Source organism: Camelina sativa, chromosome 6 (assembly GCF_000633955.1).
Source record: "Camelina sativa cultivar DH55 chromosome 6, Cs, whole genome shotgun sequence".
Lineage (NCBI taxonomy): Eukaryota > Viridiplantae > Streptophyta > Magnoliopsida > Brassicales > Brassicaceae > Camelina > Camelina sativa.
This window is the reverse complement of record NC_025690.1, coordinates 24,911,696-24,928,651: the sequence shown is the minus strand read 5'-3', so window position 1 is coordinate 24,928,651 and position 16,956 is coordinate 24,911,696. Positions and strand designations below refer to the sequence as shown.

The window sequence follows — 16,956 nt, the reverse complement described above, 5'->3', positions numbered from 1 at the left end:
TTTATTGTCTCTGATTTCGTCTCTTTGTGCAGGTGTAGTTAGCCGTTGAGAGGAGGAAGACTTTGTCTGCGTATTGGGCCTGACTGCACTGCTGGACACATTGGGCCTGTCTGCATTGTTGAACTTGGGCTTTTGCAATGCTGGACTATTGTTGGACCGAGGTGATGTACAGCCCATTGTCTCAGTCACTTCAGTCGTCGGTATCTCTTCGACTCCTTCATTCACTGTTTTACTTCTGTGAATCTGAGATTAGATCTGAGACAATTGTGCCGTGTTCTTGCCAGAGGAGATTGGAGCTGAGATCGGAGCAGTTGTTGATGCTCTGCTAATACTCTTCACCTAACAAAGTGATAAAATGCATATAATCTGATACTTTCCTTGGCAATTGGTGGATATGAAAATCCTGGTGACAATAATGTTCTTACCAATCTCCTAAGCACTGCATCATCCAACTCCTGTAGCTTGTTACTTGTTAGTACTTAGTAGCTCCTGCAAAACATTAGATCCAAGTAAATGATTAGGGCAAGCAAAAACAGAATATATATGCCAACAAAATGCTTGAAGATCGCTTCCTGAGTATCCTGTAACATAAAGGAAGCTTATTAGTTACTTGACTCGAAACTGTAATACGTCTGGTGGTAATAACTACTCTGTGTTTCTTATACAAAATCTATAGAGCTTGCCTTCGGTTTCTCTGACAATTTTATCAATGTCGCTACCGGATAAAAGTGAGGCTGACCAAGGATCAAAAAGAGGATTTTAGTATACAATTAATGCCTTAACAAAAACTTATGTTAAGAGGATAACCCTGGAGTGTGGTTCTTCAGCCTGTTTAGGAGGGACGAAAACTTATGTAACCTATTTCATCATTTTGGTAGTTACGTATGTCGCCAATTCCATAAGATCAGAACACATATAGGTGAAAAATTAGACCAGTTTTTATATAAAAGAAATGAACTTTGAATTCCAAAGAAAGTAAAAAGGAAGTGAAAGGATTTTAAGTCATGGGAGAGACGATATAAGCCTACTTTGCCCCGAGGTTAGGAGAATAGCATCAAATCAATTGAGGCACACACCTTTAGGATCTGCGTTCTTTCTTGACAATCCACGGATGTTGCATGACCTTATCAATGGAGAGTCGTTTCTGAGAGATCCTCCTTAACAAGAAGCTGCAACAGATTTTAAACATCCATATATGTTAATGCTTAATACCTAACTAACTAGTCAAGAGCAAGAGAGTCGTTGTTGGTATAATGATGTAGCTTGGGTGTACCTGACTGATAAGATGTTTGGCTTCTGCTGAAACATTTGGGGTAGTGGGAAAAGTCAGATCGATATGAAAAATTCTGCATACCATTAAATTGGACAAGCACAAGCTCATCAGGAGCTGCGGTTTTAAGTTTCTTCTGTCAATTTCCACAAAGATAAAAAGTTTAGCCGTCTCCTTACCTCTTGAATGTATATTTTTGACTATAACCAATATAAACACATAACATACCTCATGATCGAGCAACAACGTTTTCACTTTTCAGGTATGATGTCTCTGTGAATCACAGATTTCCATGACAATAGGCTCGTGCCTGACTGAGATTTGCAATGAACTCTGAAATCCAGGAAAAGATAAGAGAACACAAAGTTTAGGAAAGATCCATTTGATTTGTCCACAAAGATGAAGCAAGCTAAGCTAATTTAATCACTTGCACAGAAACAGATAATTCCAATGACAATTATCCAGTGCCAGAAACAGATAATGCAAATGTGGTTGAGAAGCACGCAGAACCAACATTGCAACGAAATGATAAATGATCTTAAGGCAGAATAATTGAGATAGGAGAGAGAGAGAGAGAGCAAGCGAGGAGGAGGAGAGACTCACAGTGGCGTCTTGCTTGCTTTTCAGAGATATGGCCATTCTCTTTGAGGAGGCCGGAAGATTAGAGCTCACCACCATGACCATGAGCATACTCGAGAGAATCAAGAAAAAGCGTTCATAGTCGTCATGGAACCAACCGTAGAGGCCGAGGATATCACTTTGAGCGCCAAACTATGAACTTGCTCTATATCATATATGTGAACAAAATCGCAACAACCAATTAGGTTCCTAAATTTCTAGATTTTGATGGTAAACATTGCTATCAACTATCAATTTTAAACATTATAGGTAATTCATTAAACACAGAGACATTTGTTCACCAAACCCGGCAAACAGGTCGTGATGGGAAGTAAGGAAGTGCTATTCTCATCTACCGTCCATATCAATCCAAGAATGTTAAAAAAATGAGAGAGAAGCTGGAATAATGATGGGATAGAGCAGAAACCGTTCCGGGAAGATCAACAAAAAAAAAAAATGGAAACAAGACTGCTATAACATAGTGTGTCACCATCTATCATGCACATATGGCCTTTATGCTTACCACATTGATCACATAAACTATGTGATCAATATGCTACAATAAAGCTCATATGTCTCATTTATGTGATCAATGTGATACCATAAAGACCATATGTGTATGAGAGATGTACACACTATGTTACCAAAACAGGCTTGTTTCCATCTTTTTTTTTTATCGAGCTTCATGAATATTAGAGCCATTTCGGTGAGCACTCGTGTCTTCTTCTTCTTCACCTTCAAAACCATGGCAGACCTGCACAACATATAATAAGAAACCATCATCGTTCGTTAGTTTACAGGAGTCTGAAAAATAGAAATCCTAAAAAAAATCCCCAAACCAAAATATTATGTAAACCCTAATAAAAATCCCCAAAGTCTGAATTACATTATTGAAACCACGACCCGCAAATAGAGAATTAGAAGATGGTTTGTTGAAGTGAAAACCCCAAAAAAGTAAGTTTCAAACCTTTTACAACGCTCCTCCGCTTAACTTATTCTATTATCATATATCCCCAAAATTCGCAACCAATTAGGGTTTCCAAAAGCTCAAATTGACATAAACACTACCTTAATCTCACAGTGACAGGAGTAAATTTGAAACAAAATCGAAGGGAAACGAGGGAGAGAGTTACCTTAACTTCTCGAGCGAGATAGACTCTGCCAAATTTACCCTTTCCCAGTGGTCTCCCGATCTCGAAATCTGCCAGGGTCCATGGCTTCTCACTATCGTCGGCGTCAGGTTCTGGCGATTTCTTACTCATTTTTTTTCCGACTCATACGACGGCGAGAGAGCAAGAGCAACGATGAGTTTAAGATAAGAGAGAGAGAGAGAAAGAGACGAAGAGCGAAGAAACTAATTTTGAATTCAAAATTCTTCTCTTCACTACAGAGACCAGAGACCGTTTCGTAAGTCTTCACCTGCTTTACGAAATGACGATTTTACCCTCAGCACTCTCTCTGAGGGTCGTGTCTCGTGTGCTAGACCTTACTAGACTTAGACTTGCTAGACTTGCTAGACTTGCTAGACTTAGACTCACACTCTACAATCACATTACCCATCTTAATATCAGTTTTCTTCTTTTAAGAGTGGAAAAAATTTTGATTATTATTTTTTTTTTTGTTTCTGTTTCTTAACTTTTACAACCATACCTCAAATTTACAACAGAAACAAACAATCCAAGAAGAAAATTTAAATTGGAGCCAAATTCTGAGTTCCAACGTTCAAGCTCTTCCCATTTGTTCTGTTTCTTAGCTTCACTCGAAACTGTAACACGTTTAGTAGTGCTAATAATTTAATCTGTGTTTTTTTATACAAAATTTATGGAGCTTGCCTTCGGTTTCTCTGACGAATTTATCAATGTCGTCGCTGGCACTTCAGTTTAGTTTTAAATAGTAGTGTTCTGACTTTTGAATCTGGCAATGGTACATGTATTCTCTTCTCCTAACCAAGTGATAAAATGCATATAAACAGATACTTTCCTTAGCAATCGGTGGATATGCAAATCCTGGTGACAGACAGAGATAACGTTCGTACCAATCTCCTACGCACTGCATCATCCAACTCCTGTGGCTTCTTACTTGTTAGTAGCCCCTGCAAAACATTACATCCAAGTAAATGAGTAGGGAAAGCAAAAAAAAACAGAATATATATACCGATGACAATCACCAAATCATCAAACTGGATAATGAATTCTGATTTCAACCTTCTGTTTGACTGATCGACCTTGTTAACATTATAACCAGAGTAAAACATTTTCAGACCTCCAACTGACAACATGTTTATCATGAACGATCTGTTCGAAGTTACGTTGTTGCAGCCTCTCTCTTTTCTTAAAACTTTTTCCTTATCTTGTTCATTATGCAACTTACGACCTATTTATACTTAGGTTAATGTTTAACCTATAGTTTGCAACAACACTAAACCCAACACTTAATGGGCTTGATTAACACAATAGCCCAATGGCCTTTATCCCTTAACAACAACAAAAAGTCTTCTCTTCCTCTTCTCCCTCAGTCTCGTGGCTCCTTCTTCTCCAATCTAAGGACTCTTCTGATTCTTTCTTCTTCTCTTTGTGAATCTTGTTACTCTTTCTCTCTTTCAAGTTTGAGCATTAATCAAGGTTTGATTCCAACACGATCACGATTCAGGTAGCAGTTCCGTCTCAAATACAACTTACATGGTATTGTCTAAAACTCAGGTAAGAGTAGGCTCTCTCTCTACCTAATTAAATTAACTTATACGACATAAAAGGGGAAAAGTACATACTTCTTCCATTAAAATCACAGAAGGTTACCTGGATATTGCAACTTGAAACAGCGTTTAACTAGTTGTTCAGCCCACCTGAATTAGTACAGAAAAATCAGTTAGTCTGTTTAAATATTTAGAAATATTTCAAGAAGCTTTAAGTGTGCACTAACATAAAAAGCACACACCCATTTTGACGACAAAGAAATTTTACCTCTAGCTGGTCTCCGGAGTGCAATGAACAAATCTCTTCGCTTAGCTGGTAATACAACCATATCCAGTAAAGGTTGTTTGTTTAGCTCCATCAAGTCCAGCTGCAATAATTAAGCAAAAGTGTGTTTCCACATATTGCATCAAAAATGGAAACAAGAAGACAAAGCATAACAATGACACTCACCAACATCATCCCATTTCACAGATGGGCTTCTATCCGCTATTGTTGCGTTTATCATCTCTACTAACTTATCATCGTGGACATTTCCAGATTTTTTCGCAGGTTTGCTTGCAGGAAACTGAAGCTGAAGATGGAGATGCTACGGTTCTCTACATAAACAAGGATCAAAAAGAGGATTTTAGTATATAGTTAATGCCTTAACAAATTCAGTGATGTAACCAATCCTAAACAGAAAAATATCACTTAAAAACCTACCAACATCACAGTCTCCTTCCACATGTAAGGATCAAAAAAGAAGAGAAAGAAGCAAGACAAATACCTTATTCTCAGACATCCCCACACCTACCACACAAACCCATGATGTACAGACACAGAGCTTCCACTTTGCAACATTCAAACTCCTATGCAAAGATAATTACTTCATCTCAAGCATAGGTGATTACTATTTAAACCATAGAAAAGATGCAGACTCAGTAACAGACAAGGGGAAAGAAAGCTGATCACATCTCCATGAAATATAGTAGTAACCAAAAGAGAAAAAGATAAACAAAAAACAAATAAAGTTACATCCCACGATGCCACTAAAACAAAAAAAAAGGAGCATGCGTCTTTTGCATTGTCAACAGAACTACAATGAAGGGAAGTATTATATACTGAATAAAAAGAAGCTATCACCACAAGCATATGTAATTGGGATCAAACACTAGGAATAGAATCATCCCTATTAAGACAACCATTGAGAATAGAATCAAACAATATGACTAGATGCAGCATAAGATAAGCAGAGGAAAATGAGGAAAGAGACCAGATAGTGACCTGATGCTTTTATCTTATAAAACCTCGACTATCTATAACAAAAGACAAGGCCTTCGACTTAAAACATAGATGTCAGCGTCACTAGAAAGATGAGCACATTACTTGAAACCTGAAACATCCAATAAAAAATGACTAAATCATGTTGAAAACTCCCTGATGGCACAGTCCAAACCTCAAAATTCAGTTAATAGAAAAAAGAAGAAGCTAGTGAGGAAAATATATGAAAACAAACTCGAAGAAAGCTACCTGAAGATGTAGCACAGAGAAGAAGAAAAAGATCCATCAAAGCATCCTCCACAATCTAAAATAACAGAGAGAAGAGAGGTAAAAATCGGATGAACATAATAAAAAAAAGCCTTGAATGATTCAATTTAGAAATCTAACCCTAGAAGAATANTAACAGACAAGGGGAAAGAAAGCTGATCACATCTCCATGAAATATAGTAGTAACCAAAAGAGAAAAAGATAAACAAAAAACAAATAAAGTTACATCCCACGATGCCACTAAAACAAAAAAAAAGGAGCATGCGTCTTTTGCATTGTCAACAGAACTACAATGAAGGGAAGTATTATATACTGAATAAAAAGAAGCTATCACCACAAGCATATGTAATTGGGATCAAACACTAGGAATAGAATCATCCCTATTAAGACAACCATTGAGAATAGAATCAAACAATATGACTAGATGCAGCATAAGATAAGCAGAGGAAAATGAGGAAAGAGACCAGATAGTGACCTGATGCTTTTATCTTATAAAACCTCGACTATCTATAACAAAAGACAAGGCCTTCGACTTAAAACATAGATGTCAGCGTCACTAGAAAGATGAGCACATTACTTGAAACCTGAAACATCCAATAAAAAATGACTAAATCATGTTGAAAACTCCCTGATGGCACAGTCCAAACCTCAAAATTCAGTTAATAGAAAAAAGAAGAAGCTAGTGAGGAAAATATATGAAAACAAACTCGAAGAAAGCTACCTGAAGATGTAGCACAGAGAAGAAGAAAAAGATCCATCAAAGCATCCTCCACAATCTAAAATAACAGAGAGAAGAGAGGTAAAAATCGGATGAACATAATAAAAAAAAGCCTTGAATGATTCAATTTAGAAATCTAACCCTAGAAGAATAACATGAATGAGAGTGACAAGGATCCGTCATAGCCATCACCGATCAATCGTAGAATCCTCCTCCACAAATCTAAACCAACACAACAAAAACGACAAGTAAGTAATTACTTACAAACCAAACTGAAATTTCAGAAGCTAATAGAGATGCGTTTAGAGAAAGGAGGAACCCGTGAGAATGCCTGAAGATGGCGTAGCATGTAGAAGAAGGTAATGATCAGATCAATAATTTGCTTCCAAAAGACCTGCAAGAGGAAGAAAGAAACGTAAGGTACAAAACATATAAAAGAAGTAAAAAGATGTGTTAAGAGAGGTACAGAACAAAACCCCTGAAGAGTGAAGACGTTGCGCAGAGAAGAAGCGTTTCCATCAAAGCCATCATTGATTGATGTAAACATCATCCAAAACCTGGATGAAAAAAAACAGAACAATAAGTTAGAAACCAAACCCTTAGAAAAGAAACAAGCAAGTGAAAATCCATGTAATTTGAAGATACCACGCTTGTTACCTGGCCGCAAGCTTGTAGCTGTGAGTTACTATATTCTCCATTCCAATTGGAACCCATGAGAACGCCTGAAGAAGAGCAGTCAAAGACCTGAAACAACAAAAACAACACAGAAACAACAAGTAAATAACATGTAGCTAGAACAAAAAAGCCACAGAAACAAAGTGAATATTCAGAAACAAATAATAGAGATGTGTTTAGAGGTACAGAACAAAACCATGAGAACGCTTGAGGACGATCAGTCAAAGCCATCAGTATTGATAGAGAAAAGCATCATCCAAAACCTGAAGCAACAAAAACGACAAGTAATAACATGTAATTAAAAGTATAAACACAACATAAACAAAGTGAACATTCAGAAACAAATAATAGAGATAAGTTTAGAGCAAGGAACCCATACAAACGCCTGAGGACGGTCAGTCAAAGGCATCACTTGTCGATAAAAGCATCATCCAAAACCTGAAATAACAGAGCGAAGAGGTTAAAATAGAGTGAATAAATAGAGTGACTAAAAATGATATGTTTAAAATGATAATCTTGGTGACGATAATGTTCTTACCATCTTCTAAGCACTGTATCAGCCATCTTCGGTGGCTTGTTAGTAGCACCTGCAAAACATTACATCCAAGCAAATGATTAGGGCAAGCACAATCAGAACCTACCAACAGAGTGAAGATTATATTTGATAACGACTGGAATCATACCAATGCCAATCACCAAATCATCAGATGTAGCGGTCTCACCTGTTACATTTACACATCTACTGATCAAACCTTTCAAACTCAAAGACACTTCAAAAACTGATTCGAGAGACTTATTTAAAAAAAATCTTTGTTTATTACTTTATTTGCTTGGATGGTAAGAATATCTGCACCGAGATTCTCTGATTGGCATCATTGCAGCTTCTTCCCACAGTGCTTGAAGATCGCTTCCTGAGTATCCTGTAACATAAGGAAGCTTATTAGTTACTTTACTCAGAAACTGTACCACTTCTAGTGGTGATAATAAACTAATCTGTATTTCTTAGCAATTGGTGGATATGAAAATCCTGGTGACAGATAATGTTCTTACCAATCTCCTAAGCACGCATCATCCAACTCCTGTGGCTTGTTACTTGTTAGTAGCTCCTGCAAAACATTACATCCAAGTTAATGATTAGGGCAAGCAAAAACAGAATATATATGCCAACAGAGTGAAGACTGGATTTGGTAAAGATTAGATTAGCAGGAATCACCATGATTCCAACACCTAAAATTTGAACACCATTGATGCCAGAAACAAGCAAAACAAACAACCGTCTATGTGAATTCACTTGTGCTGCTTCATATTTATATGTTAAAAGGTCAAAAATCAAAATTTTGTCACCTGTACGCTTACCCAAAGCTTGCAGTCTTTCAGATACTTGATTTTGCCATTGCAAATCTTCTCTCAGTACGATCTCAACTTCTCCTTTTCACTAACCATATAAATCAACAAAAAAAATCAAACTCATCACGTTAAACTCATTCCAACACCTACAAATACGATCACCGTCAGTGCCAGAAACAAGCAAAATAAAGCAGGCCGTGATAGCATTTAAATCATAGAAATAAGGCAAAAGCAGAGAAAGGCAAAAATAGAGATAAGGAGAAGGAAACCTGATCACATCTCCACCAAGTCCAGCTACAATAATTCAGCATAAGTGTTTTTCCACATACTGCAACAAAAAAAACAAAATAAGAGACATGAGAACAAACCATATACATCACCAGCAATAGCAAATCTCTGAAAGTCATTAGGGGGAAAGAGAAAAGATGTAACCTTACCTAAATAGATGAAAGACGATTAGATATCAGAAGAACCTTACCTAAACAGATGATAAACGAGAAGATAAGATTCAACATAGCAATCCTAGTGCCTCGACCCGACGACGATCTGCATCAAATAGAGAAGATATCTTTTAGCTTATATACAAAAAAAAAATCTAACATAAAAATTTTGTCCAAAGAAAACATTAGCTGATCATAAAGAACACTAAAAATAAAACAAAGGGATAGAAGAGAGCGTCAAAGAGGTAACAGACTAACAGGAAGCGACGACATATCAAAGGTGTCCTTCAAAATAACTGACACATTAACAGAACAAAACAATTTGTGGTTGTAAATTTGTAATAGAGAAGATGATAGTAAAAGATGTAGCACAGAAGAAACCTGTAAAGATGACAGACCAGAAGAAAGATTTGCATATAACTATACTTGTCCCAGTGCCTCCACGATCTGCATCAAAGAGAGAGAAATATATTCAGATTTAAGCGTACCAAGAAAAACAAGTTAAAAAGAACGAAGTTAAAGAACAAACTCGTATAGGAAAGAATTTGAGGTGCATCTCTGTGTGCACAGCAAGAACATCTGGGAAACACAACAAAAAACAGAGGATCAACCATAGACAATATTAAATAAAACAACCGATAGGCAAAAAGGTTTATAGATGCGAGGTAACCTGAAAGTTAAACTCCCACACAGTAAAGAGAGACTAAGATGTTAATTCACATATATAGAACAAACAATCGGCTAAGAGGATGAACACTACCTGAAATTGTAGCGCATATAAGAAAAAAATGATCCATCAAAACCATCAAAGACCGATCAAAGCATTTTCCACAATCTAAAATAACAGAGCGAAGAGAGGTAAAAATCGTATGAACTTAATAAAAAACCTTTTAAGGATTTAGTTTAGAAAACAAACCGTAGACGAATCACATGAATGAGAGTGACAAGTATCAGTCAAAGCCATCACCGAACAATCGTAGAATCTTCCTCCACAAATCTAAACCAACACAACAAAAAAACGACAAGTAACATGTAATTAGAAAGAAAACAATCAAACCAAACTGAAAATTCAGAAGCTAATAGAGATGCGTTTAGAGCAAGGAGGAACCCGTGAGAATGCCTGAAGACGTAGCAGCATGTAGAAGGTAATGATGATCAGATCAATAATTCGCTTCCCAAAAGACCTGCAAGAGGAAGAAAGAAACGTAAGGTACAAAACATATAAAAGAAGTAAAAAGATGTGTTAAGAGAGGTACAGAACAAAACCCCTGAAGAGTGAAGACGTTGCACAGAGAAGAAGCGTTTCCATCAAAGCCATCATTGATTGATGTAAACATCATCCAAAACCTGGAAAACAAAAAATAAAAACAGAACAATAAGTTAGAAACCAAAACCAAACCCTTAGAAAAGAAACAAGCAAGTGGAAATCAAATGATCGATTCTAAAAAACACCAGAGACTAGTTTAGAAGACCAGCCACCACCAATGCAACAAAACAACGAGTGAAGATACTGTAATAGAGAGAGAAACGAAACCCTTGAAGACGTAGCACAGAGACGAAGCGTGTCCATCAAAGCCATCATCAGCGATTGATAAAACCATCATCCAAAACCTGAAAGAAAGAAAAACAGAACAACAAGTTAGAAACTAAACCCTAGAAAAGATGGCATGAACATAATAAAAAAGCGTTGAAGGATTCAATTTAAAAACCAAACCCTAGAATGAATGAGAGTGACAACGATCAATGTCAAAGCCATCCCCGATTGATATATCGTATGATCCTCCTCCACAAATCTAAACCAACAAAACAAGAAACAACGTAATCAGAAGAAAGAAAAACATCGAACCAAAGTAAAAGTTCAGAAGCAAATTGTGATGCGATTAGATAAAGGAACCCGTGCGAACGCCTTAAGATGTAGCAGCATGGAGGAGAATCAATATGCGACGATCTGATCATGGTTTGCTTCCGAAACACTAACACTCGGAGAGAGACTTCACAGAGAGGAACAAAGAAAAAATAAGAAAGATGTGTTGTGAAGTGGTGATTAGGGGTAAAAAAAAAAAGAGTGAGAGCATTATTTTATAGATGAGTAATGCAAGCCATCGACGGCTGAGATCTGATTGTACAAGTTTTAACGATCGAGATTAAACTTACAAAGTCGGTAGTCAAAACTAACTTTGACTTTTTTAACGCGTTTGTGACTTTTTTTTCCTTTTCCTTTTCTTGGTAAAATTGACCGTTAGCTATATTATTTCCTTTCTTCTTCTAAAGTTTAGTAAACATAAATAAATGCACTTTCCAAAGAATCTAGTACTATACTAGCTAATCTAGTGAAGGAAAGGACTACTGAACTTTACCTGAGAAAAAATGATTTGACTAACAATTTCACCATTACCTAACGAACGATAAAGAGAATGAAAGGACCAAATACTAGAGATTACAATTCGGATTTGAGAAAATTCTTGCTTCCCAATCCGGTTTATATTCGAGCCGATTTGAATTCCGGTTTTGGCTGGACCACAGTTACTGGGAACCCTCTGACTGGTTTAGAGGTTTTAAAAGCAAGTAGAAGAAATAATGAATGAGAGAGAGAGAGAGAGATACTTTACCAATTCGTTCACTTCCTAAAAAAGTATAATACCTTTCTCTCTGTATATTTCATTCACCTCCGGCTAAATCTCCGGCGAAGGATCCGACCGTGAGCTTGATGTTTCGTTCTCCTCTACTTATTTGGCGTGAAAGCTGATCAAAAGCTTAGTTGACTCTTGTCTCGCGTAACTTCTTTCGCTTGTCTGAAAAGTGAACACGGAACACATCCAGGTGATCTCTTTCGTTTCCGATCTCTTCTCTCTAGATTCAGATGTACTTCTTTGTCAATTGCTAAAATTTGTGATTAGAAAATTTAATCTGGGAATGTGCAGTATTAGAAAGATCTTTAGGGTTTTGATAAATTTCACATTTTTCACTTAGAGATCTGTAGTAAAACGAAGAAGGTCTTAACTAGAGAGTTTTGCTTTTGGTGAACTAGTTTTGTTTTCAAAATTGAGTCTCCTATGAACACAAGTTTGTTTCTGAGACAAAAAGAACCATTTTTTCTTTTTTTTTTTTTGCAGGACAAATTTGGATTAGAGGGAGAGGTTAGGAGAATACATTTATAGTTTGGTGGTTTCAAGTATGCTACCAAGTGGGTTGAAAGAAACCCAACTCCGTGAGAGCAACAACAACAACCAAAAGGTCCATCCTCAACCAATGGAAGAGTCTATCAATCAGAATCCTGAAGCTATGGAAGCTCTTATTTCCAATCTCTTTGGAAACATCTCTTCTTTGAAATCTGCTTATATCGAGCTTCAAAGTGCTCATACCCCTTACGATCCTGAGAAGATTCAGGCAGCCGATAAAGTTGTCATTTCTGAACTCAAGAATCTTTCCGAACTGAAGCATTTTTACAGAGAGAATAATCCCAAACCTGTTTGTGTCTCTCCACAAGACTCTCGTTTAGCTGCAGAGATCCAAGAACAGCAGAGTCTCTTGAAGACTTACGAGGTTATGGTGAAGAAGTTTCAGTCTGAGATACAGAACAAGGATTCTGAGATCACTCAGATGCTCCAGAAGATTGAAGAAGCTAACCAGAAACGACTTAAGCTTGAGAAGAATCTCAAGTTAAGGGGTATGTCTACTAACGAAGGTTCTGGTGGAGATAATGGGAATTTGCAATTTCCTGACTTAACCACTGAACTCTTCATATCTACTTACGAAACTGCTGCCAAAGCTGTTCACGATTTCTCCAAGCCGCTGATCAACATGATGAAAGCTGCTGGATGGGATCTTGATTCTGCAGCCAATTCCATTGAACCTGATGTTGCTTACGCCAAGAGGCCTCACAAGAAATATGCATTTGAATCATACATTTGCCAAAGGATGTTCAGTGGGTTTCAGCAGAAGAATTTCTCAGTTAACTCAGAGAGTACGACGGTTATGGCTGATGACGACACTGACACCTTCTTCCGCCAATTTCTTGCTCTGAAGGACATGGATCCACTAGATGCTCTAGGGACTAACCCTGATTCCAACTTTGGTATATTCTGTAGGAGCAAGTATCTCATCTTGGTCCACCCAAAGATGGAAGCTTCTTTCTTTGGAAATCTAGACCAGCGTGACTACGTGACAGGAGGTGGGCACCCGAGGACCGCGTTTTACCAGGCCTTCTTAAAACTTGCAAAGTCGATATGGATCTTGCACAGGCTTGCGTACTCGTTTGATCCAGCTGCAAAGATCTTCCAAGTGAAAAAGGGTAGTGAGTTTTCTGATTCATACATGGAGAGTGTTGTGAAGAACATAGTTGTGGATGAAAAAGAAGAGAACCCAAGAGTTGGTTTAATGGTTATGCCTGGGTTTTGGATTGGTGGCAGTGTGATTCAAAGCCGAGTTTATGTTTCAGGTGTGAAGGTCCTTGAGTGAAGGATCTCAGGAGGAACTGTCACTTTGTTGTGCAACTTTTATTTCCTCTTTGTTATAATTTATATCCTTAGCAACCCTGCCTACCTGTATCATCTATTTATTATCCCAAAAAAAAAAGTTTTATCTTCACAATCCCTTCTCCCTTGAAACAAACTTACAAAAGTGTGTACGTGGGAAAAATGATATGAACTCTCACAAAAAGTGAGTCTAGTTCTTATAAGGAAATAGTTGTGCTTATTTCACAAAGTGATAAAGAGATGATCTGACGAGTGACTTCATTCATCCGTTGCGAGTCACCAAAAGTTTTAATTTTTCTGTTTTACAAATCTCCCAAAATCACCAAAAGTTTTTTCTTAAAATCTCACCAAATCACATATTATTTTTCTTTTTCTTGAAATAAAACTTCACATTGTATTGGCAATACACCCCCCTAAGTATGTCCCGGTGATCTTAGTCTTGTGATTTGTAATGTATCATCTTTTAGCCGACGGTAATAGATGAATCCTATCAGAGAATTATGGTTTCTACTTTCTACTTTGACAGATGATTAGTAGTAGTGAAAACTGTAGCTAGACAAAGCCGTTTTTTTACGATTCAGTCAGATAAAAACAGGTTTCTAAATAATAAAATTACATAAACAAAGACAACAAGGTGACAGATATCAAATGGTCTTGAATGGCAAAAAGATGACACTAATATTCCAAAGTTTACGAATCAAACCCAATGAATCACAAAAAGAAATAGGAACCATGCCCCTTAAATCACTAGGTAAGCCAAGGGTATACATCCGGCGATGAAGGAAGCCTCGCCGTTAAAACCTCAACACCTGTCTCCGTTACCAAGAGGGTATGCTCAAACTGAGCGCTGCGTTTTCCATCTGCAGTAACTGCAGTCCATCCATCAGGCCATGTTCGATCCCGCCATCCCCCTATATCATGACAATGTCCTTGTGTTAAGTAAATGGAGTAACAAGTTTAAACTTTTTAACGAATGGGAAAAAAAGAAACTCACCTGCGTTGATCATTGGCTCGATTGTGAAAGTCTGACCTGCTTTCATCACTCCAACTGCTTTGTTTCCTGATTTTGAGGTTAGGGACATTTACAATGGAATAATAGACTAACAAGACAACAACATACAATGTCACGAAATTCTAAAATAACAAAGGATACTTGCATAGTGAGGAATGTTTGGGGCACAATGGAAGAGATCTCCAATACCATGACCACAATAGGATCTCACCTGTTTAACCACAAGTAAGTTTTTTAATTAAGCAGACAGATGCTATGATGATCATAAACAGCCAAGAAAGAAAACCAAGACTTTACCACTGAAAACCCAGACATTGTAGCATGGCGGTTGACTATCTCTCCGATTTCACGAAATCTTACTCCGGGTTTAACTGAAAGAGACAAATCATAGAAAGCATCAGCATCTCTTCTCAATTTTTTTGACATAGACTACAGTCAAAACATTAAAGCTTAGAAGTTAGAACAGGTGTAACTTAGCACCTACCAATTGCTATGGCTCTCTCCAGGCACTCATATGTGCACTTAACCAGTTGACGTGATGCTTCGTCGACGTTTCCAACAAAGTATGTGTCATTAAGGTCACCTACCCAAACATCATTCCATGAGACAGCATATCTCAACAGGTAACATAAATAAGAAAAACTATCAATTTTTTTGCAGGAGATAATCTTACCATGGCAACCTTTATAGTAGACTGTTACATCAACATTTACTATATCACCATCTTCAAGTTTCCTGAAGCAATTAAAGCATGAGTGATTAGCGTAAAATTTCCTAAGTCCTTTTAGCTATGTTGTTAGAAAGGTTCAAAAAAGTCTAGATAAAAAGCATACCTCGCATCAGGAATTCCATGACAAATTACTTCATTAACAGATCTGAAAGGGAATATTCAGGACATACACTTTAGAAGTAGAGGGAAAACATGGTAGAGGTAATAATGTAGACACAAAAGAAGTACCTACGTGCAGCAAGATTTGGGAAAGAAATAGTAGTTGAGGGGCGACGGATATCCTCCTGCCAGAACATAAGATTATACAATAGTTATAGTGTTTCTGTGATGAACTTGAGTGATTGACTTTCGAAAAGGGTAAGATAAAAAATAAAAGTAAACAATAAATCCTAGAAGACACAAACCTGCTGCAATAGTTGCTTCATGAACTACTCGATCAATCTCATCAGTAGTCACACCGGGGCGAATCACCCTAGCGGCTGCATCCAAGACCTCTCTGGCAATCTGAGACCAGAAGATGTTGTAAAAAGATCAGTGGGAATCCAATGTCATTACATGAAAGAAAGAAAATAGCACTACTAACTTTACAGGTTTCTCGCAATGTCTGGATTTGTTCGGGCGTTTTTATCTACAGGACAACCAAAAGACATTGTTAGTGACCATGAGATAAAAAAATTTGTGTTCAGGACAATTGAATGAACAAAGGTTAATGTATTAAAGCATCACTAACCTCAACAACATGTTGTAGATCACTATTCGGCTCAATTTTAGGAGTCCCCTGAAGAAAATGGTAGAAAGTATAACATGGAATATTAGAATCTATAAACTCATAGCAAGACAAAGTAAAATCTACACAGACATAGTACAGGGAACTGTTTTATAACAACTCAAGTCAAAAGTACAAGTCTTGAGACGAAGCCATTATTAGATAAATAATCACTACACTATCAAAGTCGAATTAACTCGAGTTCAACGTTGCTAGTAGTAGGGTATTGGTGCAGCAGAAAAATAAATCCAGATCACAAAATGGTGGGCACTTACATCAATTGCCCAGTCAGGCTTATCAATCCCAGCAGGCACAACACGCTTGGTAGATATAGGATATTGCTTTAGGGGCCTACAAAACGCAAGAAGATATAAGAAGTCCAAAATCAGGAAGAAGTAACATTACACAACATCTAATCAAGAAACAACACTGGGAAATATTGGTTACAAACCCAGTCCAATCAAAGTGAGGAAGCTTAGGTGTTCTAGCTTGGCCTTTCTTCACGCAATAGAGCCAACCTTGAGAAATAAGATCAGAGTTCTGATCACCGGGAAGGGATTTGGCAAGTGAAGACAGCTGAGCTTTCACATGTACTGATTTGTGCGAGCTCCAAGCTGCCTTGAAACATTCTTGAGTGCTGTAACCATAAGAATGGAAAGATAAAAAAAAAAAAAAAAAAAAAAAA

At 37.3% G+C, this 16,956-nt stretch overlaps 2 protein-coding genes and 1 long non-coding RNA gene across 31 annotated transcripts in view; 1 reads left to right on the top strand and 2 right to left on the bottom strand.

The window, feature by feature from the left end:
- Positions 684–11,333, bottom strand: LOC104793481. Of its 29 annotated transcripts, none has more exons than XR_002032481.1 (33): positions 11,183–11,333; positions 11,003–11,081; positions 10,741–10,899; positions 10,555–10,635; positions 10,397–10,472; positions 10,205–10,285; positions 10,049–10,123; positions 9,818–9,867; positions 9,670–9,735; positions 9,547–9,584; positions 9,327–9,394; positions 9,118–9,176; positions 8,858–8,936; positions 8,552–8,607; positions 8,323–8,421; positions 8,185–8,223; positions 8,040–8,088; positions 7,881–7,939; positions 7,698–7,764; positions 7,484–7,570; positions 7,146–7,383; positions 6,968–7,048; positions 6,830–6,884; positions 6,584–6,692; positions 5,348–5,470; positions 5,032–5,177; positions 4,849–4,948; positions 4,093–4,730; positions 3,022–3,980; positions 1,874–2,642; positions 1,499–1,603; positions 1,274–1,406; positions 684–1,169 (listed from the first exon to the last, which is right to left on the bottom strand). It is a non-coding gene; the product is annotated as an uncharacterized LOC104793481 (long non-coding RNA). The 29 variants fall into 29 exon arrangements; XR_002032468.1 differs by lacking the exon at positions 9,547–9,584 and having other exon boundaries at positions 684–734; positions 1,077–1,169; XR_002032485.1 differs by lacking the exon at positions 9,547–9,584 and having other exon boundaries at positions 3,022–3,830; positions 3,924–3,980.
- LOC104793483 (IRK-interacting protein-like) lies at positions 11,878–13,882 on the top strand. The gene is made up of 2 exons (XM_010519839.1): positions 11,878–12,108; positions 12,402–13,882. The coding sequence occupies exon 2, from the start codon at positions 12,463–12,465 to the stop codon at positions 13,744–13,746; it is 1,284 nt and encodes a 427-aa protein (XP_010518141.1). The 5' UTR covers positions 11,878–12,108; positions 12,402–12,462; the 3' UTR covers positions 13,747–13,882.
- Positions 14,317–16,956, bottom strand: part of LOC104793484 (methionine aminopeptidase 1A) — a gene marked incomplete in the record, with an annotated part of 3,581 nt that continues 941 nt past the window's right edge. Inside the window, 13 exon segments of the mRNA XM_019226862.1 lie at positions 14,317–14,674; positions 14,758–14,823; positions 14,917–14,986; positions 15,073–15,146; positions 15,260–15,358; positions 15,449–15,510; positions 15,609–15,650; positions 15,738–15,789; positions 15,910–16,009; positions 16,089–16,133; positions 16,236–16,283; positions 16,547–16,622; positions 16,723–16,908. Coding sequence (XP_019082407.1) covers positions 14,511–14,674; positions 14,758–14,823; positions 14,917–14,986; positions 15,073–15,146; positions 15,260–15,358; positions 15,449–15,510; positions 15,609–15,650; positions 15,738–15,789; positions 15,910–16,009; positions 16,089–16,133; positions 16,236–16,283; positions 16,547–16,622; positions 16,723–16,908 — 1,084 coding nt within the window.